This window comes from Pavona decussata, unplaced genomic scaffold (genome assembly GCF_977016875.1).
Source record: "Pavona decussata unplaced genomic scaffold, jaPavDecu1.1 SCAFFOLD_37, whole genome shotgun sequence".
Classification (NCBI taxonomy): Eukaryota; Metazoa; Cnidaria; class Anthozoa; order Scleractinia; family Agariciidae; genus Pavona; species Pavona decussata.
In genome coordinates, this window is record NW_028145459.1 from 3,749,392 (window position 1) to 3,759,520 (window position 10,129).

The window sequence follows — 10,129 nt, forward strand, 5'->3', positions numbered from 1 at the left end:
TAACAAATAAAACATGTTTTATAATGAAGGTTCTTAGCAGAAGTATTCTAAACGAGTGTTTTACTTAATTATTGACAGTAGAAGTATTATTCACCATTGCTCAGTTGCTTTTGCCGGATTCTCGGTTTTCACAAAAATTTTCTCATGATTCACGAATCACGGTTCACAAAACAAGACGATCAGGGATCACGACTACAACTGGGCTCGTTTTACTGTCACGAGCTTTTTTTTATTTTATTTATTTTTTATTTTTACTTTTGCTCAAATCACGCGTCACGCATAACCCCTTTATCACCCTGTTACATAGCGCTCCTTGAACCGGCCGACGCGCGCGACTGCATGCAACGCGCTTATTCAAGCGTAATGTATCAGTCAATTCCAAGCGCGATCATCCCCCCCCCGGGCAACCCCCGGGCATTTGACCCCTGTTCGGCTCCACATAGTGGGGCAAGAGGAGGTTGGACACCGATCACGTGTCAATTTTGACCAATCACGTTCGTCGCTCAGCGAGGTCATGGCGGATAGCGTGAAAAATATTCCAAAGCTCGGAACGTGGTATTAATTTCGCTTTTTTCCCCGTTTTTTGGAAAATTATCGGTTGCAAACGACAGCACTGGGTAGCTGAAAGCATTAGCTTCATGATGGTGTAGAAATTTTAAAGGTGAGTTGATTTTCAGTATTATTTTCATCATGTGTTGACGAGGCTGCGAACTGTGGTTGCTCATTTACGTCGTTTTAAGTGTCACATTTTCAAATAGCTCTCTTTCGCGTTTCACTCAGTTACTGGCTTTACTTTTTACATTTCTTGTAAGATCGATATCTGGGCTTTATTTCTAAGTGCTCGCCCCCCCTCGCCCCCGTAACCGTTTCTGAGATATTTCTAGTTGAAATTCGTGAAATTAATTAGTAGATTGCTCGAGGTGTGATATTTTAACAGCAGACACGTGGAAAGCAGTACGCGCTTTGTTCAGAGGAATATTAGCTGTATTATTTTATTGTTATGTTTTTTGTGTTCGTTGTTATTTTGATGAAAGATTTTTGTTTATTATGCATAGATTTTGTCATGGATAACCGCTCAAAGCGGGGACATGCACCACCAAGTGGCCAGACACCAGGGAAGCCACCAACAAAACAAAGAGCGAAAGTGCCTTCAAGTTCAAGGAAAACCTTGTTCCAATCAGGATCAAAACCACCGGTGAGTAGTAACACACCAATAAAAGTGATTATTATTTCAGTGACTGCATTACAAAAAATGGTTTGTCATAATTTCTAATTACAACTTTTTATTTAATTTATCTTTTTTAGCCACTGCATGATAGTAAGTGGAGTGACACTGAGGTCCGTGCTTTGGTCGAATTTGTTGCATTGTATCATACACCCAGTGAGGATGGAGGAAATACTGATGTTTGGCCAGTGCACAAGAGGCAAGACTTCTGGGACAATTGTGCAGATGCCATAGTGCAGCGCAGTGGTGGATGTAGGCGAAGTTGTAAGTATGAAATCCGCATTTAGTGTTGTTGGGATGTCACTATACATTTATAGCAGTGTTCCATAAGTGTTAAAATTTGCATGTCAGAATTAATTTATGATACTGCTGATATTGCATACCTGAAAAACAATATTGATTTGACAATATAAGCATGTACAGGTTAAACTTCACTATTATTTTAGACAGGTCTCTGTAGTACCTGTTCCATGCCTACACTCACAGGCATTATTTTTATATACTCCTATATAAAACAAAACATTACTGGAAACAATGTCTAGAGTGTTATTGATGAGCAGTTTTCTCCAAATTACTAATGTTGAAAAACTCATTTCATTTTAAGGGAATGCCTGTAGGGACAAGGTGCGTCGCTACCTGAAAGCAAAGTTTGTCAGTATAAGTGATGCAGAGGAAGTGTATGGAGTCAATTACTTTGATGACGAATTGTGTCCCGCAGATGTAACCACAGGTACACCAAGACAGCAAGGTGCTACTTTGCCAACTGCAGATTCACCTTTATTGGCCTTCTCTCCACTAAGGAACATACAGGAGCGGAGACTCCCTGGCTCTGTGATGGATGTCATCTCTTCAGGTTTCACTGAATTGACTGTGAGACAGCGACAACAACTCATGGTGCATCTGTTCAAAAAATGGTTAATTCTAGATTTTCATCCAGAACTTAACAGCTCCTATGTACCATCTGATTTATTGCCCCTCCTTGGAAATGCCATGAAAGTTCTTTTTATCAATGGAAAGAACAATGTCATGTATCATGCTTCACGTTGTTTTGGGGAGTTGCGGCCTGGTGAAAACACTCCTCGGATGCCCCTATCCCGTATGCCTTTTGGGTTGATTGCACACAACCTGAGGTTTTTTGCCTCTGACAACACCGCCAATTTGGAAGCACCAGCTGATTACAAATCTTGGTATCAGACGATGTATACCTTGTTTGGAAACAAGTGGGCTGCACTACATAGCGGGCCAATGTGGTCATATACTGACATTGAAGATGACTTGCCCCAGTTGACCCAAACCACAGATATTTTAACAGCAGCATTGCAGCAGACATTTGGATCTGACTGCAGTGACTTGCTGCAGCCAACAACAAGCACTCCAGAACAGATGCCACTCACTGTTGCTGTGGAGACACCAACAACAAGCACTCCAGAGCAGATGCCACCCACTGTTGCTGTGGAGACTCCAACAACAAGCACTACAAAACAGATGTCACCCACTGTTGCTGTGGAGACACCAACAACAAGCACTCCAGAGCAGATGCCACCCGCTGTTGCTGTGGAGACTCCAACAACAAGCACTACAGAACAGATGCCATTGGCTGTTGCTGTGGAGACTCCAGATCTGACATCAAGAAATGTGACATCTCATTTGTGGACTTCAATGAATGACGCAGACAGAAGAGAACAGGAAGGAGCTTCCTTGACCTTACCAGAGCTGGAAGAGATGCATGGTATTCGCCCCAGCTCTTGTAATATGTCAAGTAGAGACAGGAATCCTCTAAATGTAAGATTTTTGTTGCTGTAAATGTATATAATAATATGCGTGTCCAGCCCCAGTTTTAACACAATATTCTCCCTGCTAGTGTTCATTTCATCATGGATTTCAGGATAATTGAGACAGTAATTCAATTTTTTTTAATCAGGGCATAAATTGTTATTGTTGTGGGAAATATGTGGCATAGAACTAATGTTGAATTCCAGAAAGTACACTTATGCCTCCCATGAAAGTTTTTTTGGTTTGACCCCCTCCCCTCCTGCCTCTACAGAAATTGCTGTTTATCTTCATACTTTTCATTTTTAAGGTTTTTGGATTTTGAGCCTCCCCCATACTCCACCTCAGAATTTCCCGAGACCTTCCTTGTTGTGGGTACTGATTGATATTTTCTGGAACTACACAATCTTAAGATTCTCATTCTTCTTTTCTGATGGCCTACAAAACAGTTTTAAACATACCCTTAAATAAAAGTAGTACTGATATGAATGCTACTCACCCGTCTGGTATGATTAATCATTTTAGGCCAAAGTCAATATTGCTGGACCATCCGCAAGGACCATACGAAGAATGGTAGAAAAAACCAGTTACTCTAAGGACTGTGAAATTCAGGTAAAAGTTGCATGAATGTTTATTTTCACAGATCCATTTAATACAAAGATTTGAATCATTGTTTTAGTTCAATTTTGAGTGTTGGACTTAAAAATAACTTGATAAAAATTGAGCAAAACATGGAGAATATTAATTAATGTGCTGCATATAATGGTTCAGCTTAGCAATGCAAAAATTATACTAATAACTAATACTACAAATGTGTGGTCTCAGGAAATATCCATACTCACCCCACAGGGGGTCACTGGAGAAGAAGGACGCTTGAAAAGCCATAGGACAGCATGAAGCTAAACTGGAATTTCCAGAGGAGTGTGTGATTAACAAACCAAAAACCCCTCTGTAGGGGGAGTATGGATATTTTCTGGAACAACACAATCAAAATATACAACCCGGCTTATTCCTACTGGTCATAAACAAATTGCGTTCTGCATAAAAGCTGATTTGATGATAAGGAAACTTAGTACTTATTCACAGTAAAATGTTGAACTTTATTGTAGATGGCAGCATTAAAGCACTTAAAAGAAATCCACCCAAGTGCTCGTTGGTGGATAAAAGCTGACGGAACAGATATCCAAGTTGGGCTCCGTGAATCAATGAGGAACGAGTGGTCTGGTGATGTGGACTGGGGTGATGGAGACCTTAAGAGGAGACATGATGAATATATTCAGTACCTGCAGTTTGTACGTGGTATAGCAGTAAAACAAAGAAAGTCATATGCATCAATTAAAGCTGATTTAGAGAAGCAGGCAGAGAAGATGGTGGGTGAAAGAGCATTTCTTGTTGAGGGACACAACAAAGCCAAACAAACATACGAGTCCAAGAGAAGGCTGCTGAATGTTGCAGAAGATTCCCTCTTTGCCTTAGCGTGGGATGTAGAAGGCTACGCCAAATTGCTGGAGAAAAGTGATGAAATCCAAACATCTATCCATGCGATTTCAGAAAGGATCGATGGCCATGGCGAGAGAGGGAATATTCAGGCTGATGTGGCGGCACTCAAGAAAGAAATGGAACCGTACATCAAAGGCTTGAGCACAAAGAAACGGGAAGCTGCATCACACCTTCTGCTATTCATGCTGAGTGATGAATTAAGGAACTTTAAGCCATATGCCATACCAGTTCGTGTAGTCAAGTACAAGAGTATCACCGATGCCAAGGCACGGGAATTAAAAGAAGAGCTGCGAAATGCAATGAAAGAATGTGGGATGACGACTGTTGGTATGTGTCATATATATAAATTATTAGATTTTATGCATATAAGAAAGTCTACTGATGTACACCTAAATCAAAAAAGGTTGTTGCTGTCAATTGGTGTTTGGTCACTCATTACTCACAGTGCATTCTTAGGGAAGAATAGTGCTTGGCGGCGCTGTGTGTGCGACAGCTGTCATGGATCGCAGTATGCCCACATCATACTCCCAAGATCTAAGATGGCATGTTTTGTGGTTTGTGTTGAACCTCGGGCTATTAGTAGAAGAGGCTACAGGTGTAATGAATGACCAAACACCAATTATTGACAGCAACCTTTTTCGATTTAGGTGTCTATTTATATATGTAGCTATCTGTGTATTAACCAATCCCTGTAAGGCAATGTGAGATTAATTCAGGACATCAATGCTTTGAATTCAGCTTCTTAAAAAGAGTTCTGCTATTAAAATGATGACACTAACTATACATTTTGCACCCTCTAGATGACAGGTTTGTAGTTGGGAAGGTCAAAATTTTTGTGAAGCTCTATATCCTGCTTTTCGCATGTTAATGTGTAACCAGAATTTAACTTGTTGGTAGGATTTGTGACAGATGGTGAGTTCAACTCTCTGCGGACTCAAGGTACTCACAGGCCAGTGTCAGTGATACAGCTGATTATGGATTCTAAAGCTGAGGCACGGTCGACACCATCAAGACAAATACAGTCATTTTTGACACCAATCCGTACAGGTGTGTAGAATACTTATATCCTGATGTCTATAGATACTTGATCATTAATTCATTAAAACATAATACTTTGTGATGTTTTATTAAATTGTTTCCAGTGATTAATATTTATGATGTTACTCTGCTATTACAATTCCAGGAAATGAAATTTACCCAACCAGGCACCATCCAGCAGTCCCATTGGAAGATGTGGTTTGGATTGCAGATTCCATGGAAAGTGATGGTTGCACATTTGAAGAAGCTTTAAAACGTCTGCGCAAAAATAAGTTTCCAGATGATTATGATCCTTGTTCATGGGTACCAGGTATGAACTTAGCCTAAATTGCATTTAGCCACATGTAACACCTCCCATGTAGGGAAACTAAATCTGAAACTAAGCTTCAACACCAAAATGAGCAACTTTGGCCACACATTCAGTTTACTTGGGCACACAGACTTGAAACAGCTTCCCCCCCTCCTCAGCCCTGATTTAAATTATTAACAGGTTCACATTCCATGGGGCATTTGCATGCAATTGATGGGATTCTAATTTGAGAAAATACATGTGAGAACCTAATCTATGCTACTTTTGCCTGAATAATTTTTAGTTTGCTAAATATATTGAATTTTAGAATGTTTCTAATTTTTAGGGAAAACCGAGACAAAGTCAGATTGTTTGAAATCGTTGATGGCTATATACCTCTTCAGAAAGAAGGTTGCTGATTTCATGGCAACAGGGGTGAACTTCAAGGAACATTTATATGTTCCAGAGGAGGATGAGTCTGGCGAGCCACAGCACGAGCGAGAAGACCACAACCATGTTCTCAAGAGGATCGCCGCCTGCTTTAGGATGGGAAACATACCAAATGTTGACATGACAGCATTTGTTGGGGCCATGAATGACCAACACACTGGTCTAACCTATACAGCCTTGACTGGCAAAAGGAAACAAAGTGTTTCTGATGCTGAAAAGTTGTTGTCAACAGCCGTAGCTGACTGGTGTAAGAACAATGGCCACCCAGAGGAGGGGCGGGTTATTGAAGTAATTGCAAACTGGCACAAAGCAAGTGATGGCCGGGGACTAGATGAAGAAACAAGAAAGAAGTACAACATTGCTATGTTGGACTTTATCCTGGAAGACTGGATGCCATGGTACAAAGAAAACAAGGACTATTCAACTTTGGATCCCAACAGGTTCATTAACGTTTCCTGAGAAATTTTACATTGAGATCAAAAGTATGCAGTATAAGCAAATAAGCGCCTGAGGAATTATTAATTACAACCGGAGTTTTAATACACTATCAGTATCCATTTTCCGGTCCTACAGCCCTTTGTTTTGTTAAAATGAAGTGTACAAATAATTTTTGTTCTCCTTACTTCATTGTGAAAACAATTTGCAGATATCAAGTTGTGGATACATTTATATTTTGTTAAGTTTTTTATTTTGCTGTAGGAGGGGAGGGGACAGTTTGTGTCTTGCATTAAGGATTGAATCAGAAGCTTCTGTTCATGATAAGCATGTGATTGATAGTCTATCCTTTTAGCTGAACATGCAAGTGTGAGGATGGAGCACAAGGGGAGTGGTAAGAACAACCCCTCTCTCACCCCTTGCATTCCCGCTGGTTTATCTCTGGGGTTTTTATTTTCGCTTGCGTGCTTCATGATTGTAAGAGAAAATACAGGGTCTGTGAGCAGACTTACTTTGACAGTAATTGTTGATGAACTTTTAATAAATTAGTGTTTTTTGTCGTAGGCCTATCAAAAGAATCCAGGGGTTGACAAGAGAGGTGATTGTGGCATTAACCACAAACATAGAGAGCCAGGAATTCAGACGGCGCTATGGGCAGGAGAAAGGGCTTCCACCAGAACATCCCAGAGCTGGCTCTACCGATGATGTTGAGGGGATTTTTGCTTTTTTGCATGAGCTTCTGGGCCTAATCTTCGATGAAAAGGCTTTTCATGATGCATTCCCAAAAGTTATGTTGGAGTACACCAAGAAGTGTGATCCAGATTTGCCCTTTTATCACTACACTGGGGTGAACGAGCGGTACAATCCTGGATTTCAGCCATCTTTCAACCGACCATCTGCAGGTGGAGAACGCCTTGACCGGGTTCTGATTTCTAGGAGAGCAGACCCAGGCGTGTTTGTTGCCAACAGAGCAATAATTCCCCAAAGAGGCCAGCTGACAGTCCGTTCAGCCTACTTTAAGGCAGCAGAGGATTTGCCACCACCACCAGAACCTTAGTTGAACCCCAAAAAGGTCCCAAAGTTGTTCTTTCTTTTGGTCATGTATGTGAGACATAAGGACCCAGTTAACCGCTTAATAAGAGTTTGACTGTAGTGTATAAAAGTGGCATGTATATATTAGATATAATTGTTAACTCATAAGAGTTAAAATTTTATTCCAAGACTGATCAATATTCACCAAGTATTCATTTAAATATTTTCAAATATTTACATTTTAAAATATTGCAAAATCATGTGACAACATTTTCATTCCCAAAGCCCATGTATGTTTTAAGATGAGAGATGAAATCTAGTTGTTGTATTCTTTTAAATTGGCATCAAAAGGGATGTCAATGATCGTTCCCCTTCAATGAAATGTTCGTTAGAGAGAGAGATTTTTTAAAAATATTCTTAAAATATTTATTTTTATTTCGGAATATTAATTAAAATAGTCTAGACACAAGTATATTAGTTAAGGTGGCTCACTGTAGTTTTCATGTTTTATAGCACTGTATACTTTGGAGAGTTAACTACACAAGTCAGCAAGTATTGGTTACTAAATTTTCGAAACATTTGTTTGCCTGTGTTTGTAGTGACCCAAAATATTGTGCTATGATGTCATCCATAGCAATGGTATATCAAAGTATACGAGGCCTATTTTTGAGCTTCGGATGCTTATGTAGCAAAATTTAGCTCTAAATTTGGGAAGCTTTAGAAGAGACTTTGTTCAAAAGTAAAAAAATTCTTGGGATGTAATTGTCGAATAACAGAAAAATATACACTCCCAATAATTTTTTTAAACTTTGCACATAGCTTCCTCTTAACATGAAAATAATATTTTGTAATTGCGGATCACCAAGCTAAATTTCATGATATAAGCATCAGGAGTTCCAAACTAGGCCTTGTTTACTTAGATATACTATTGCCATGGTAATGGGAGATGATGTCATAGCAGAATTTTTTACTTTGCCAATGGTAGGGCAAATGAATGTTACCAAAATTGGTCACAAATTTCCTTTGACTTATTTCATTGACTATTCAACGCATATACATGTAGTGATTTAAAACTTGAAAACTGTTATGAGCCACCTTAAGAGTTACAAAGGTAGGTTCAATAAACCACTTATAGAAGCAATCTACATGTGTAATCTCTTTTAAGTTAAAGGGTTCCATGAGCATACATGTCCAGTTTGCACATGAAGAGATAGTCGGCTTTACAAGGCACGTATAATTTGTAGTACAAGTGAGAACCATAACTCGGATGCTAGGTAGTATTGCTAGTGCTCATGGTAAAACATTGCCAATGCTGGAGAGAGGCAGTCAGACATTGAGAAGGCTGTCTGGTGCCCTCTTCAGAATTGCCGACTTTGTTTTAATTGCCCACAATAAAGAGAAAAGCTTTGACAACTTGAACATAACTATATGGAACTAGCCTGCACAACTGGTGCTCAAGCAGTGCTTTTGAATTTTTTTTTGTTTCCATGCGTGGCCCTGTGCTTGTAATCATGCTTTGCGCTCACGCACTGCTCAAGCGCTTGCTACACAGGCTAGGGACTACTAGTAGTCTAGAAAATTCTAGGAAGAAATTCTTTTTTTTACATTAATTCTTTTAAACTATTGCTCATATTGCACTGCGGCACCGATGCACAACATATTTCTCCCATTGCCCTCTCCTTGTAATTGAAATTAAAGGGTAATATCCTATCTTTGCAAAAAACACTCTGAAATAGATGTGCTCAACTGAAACATCTAAAATTTTTCCTTTTTCTAAAAGTGGATGAAGGAACTTTGTCAGTTCGCTGGCAATATATCCGATGTGAAACCAGCCAGTGCCAAAATCCATGTCAATTGCTATTGCGTTGTTGTCTCTTTCATTTGTTGGTTCTGGGCGTAATTTCACTTGGACTAGACACTTGTCTTTGTGCAGTTTTCTTTCTGCTACTTTCAGAAAGGCTTGACGTGGCTTCTCATGTGCAGCACCAATACACTTAAATCCCAATTTGTGCTGCACACTTTCATCATCACTTCCACCACTTTCGCTGCCACCATATGAGCTTTGACTTGACTCGAAGTCACTGCATGGAGGACTGCTTGTAGTTTGTTCGTCTGGGCCTAAAAGTTTACAAAATTTTATTAATTGATATGCAAATCAATACAAATTATTATGAGTTAGGAGATGTACAAACCAAATTTGTTTGAATATATGTGGAATTTTTTATCGGCTGTTGCTCTGTAAATGACCAATTTATACTAACCCAGCCGGTGACTGACAAAAGAGCCTGAGAACTCTGGTCTAAAGACTAAAGGTGTACAAAATTTAAACATAGTCCCATATAAAGTTTATGTGAAGGATTGATTTGTAATTTGGTTGCAAGGATTTCTGT

General features: G+C 39.5%; 1 protein-coding gene across 1 annotated transcript; it reads left to right on the top strand.

The window, feature by feature from the left end:
• Positions 1–474: 474 nt before the first annotated feature.
• On the top strand, positions 475–9,839 carry LOC146484111 (uncharacterized). Its single transcript, XM_085105519.1, has 10 exons — positions 475–661; positions 1,056–1,195; positions 1,306–1,489; positions 1,830–3,007; positions 3,521–3,607; positions 4,105–4,822; positions 5,393–5,542; positions 5,679–5,843; positions 6,169–6,712; positions 7,272–9,839. Exons 2-10 carry the CDS (start codon positions 1,064–1,066, stop codon positions 7,762–7,764), a joined length of 3,651 nt encoding a protein of 1,216 aa, XP_084961645.1. The 5' UTR covers positions 475–661; positions 1,056–1,063; the 3' UTR covers positions 7,765–9,839.
• Positions 9,840–10,129: the final 290 nt, after the last annotated feature.

What these genes read in the sequence shown, in the direction of transcription:
- LOC146484111 (XM_085105519.1), top strand. Translation starts at nt 1,064, where the DNA reads ATGGATAACCGCTCAAAGCGGGGACATGCACCACCAAGTGGCCAGACA. An exon ending in AATCAGGATCAAAACCACCG is followed by an intron (nt 1,196 to 1,305) that starts GTGAGTAGTAAC and finishes TATCTTTTTTAG; the next exon opens with CCACTGCATGATAGTAAGTG. An exon ending in GAGACAGGAATCCTCTAAAT is followed by an intron (nt 3,008 to 3,520) that starts GTAAGATTTTTG and finishes TAATCATTTTAG; the next exon opens with GCCAAAGTCAATATTGCTGG.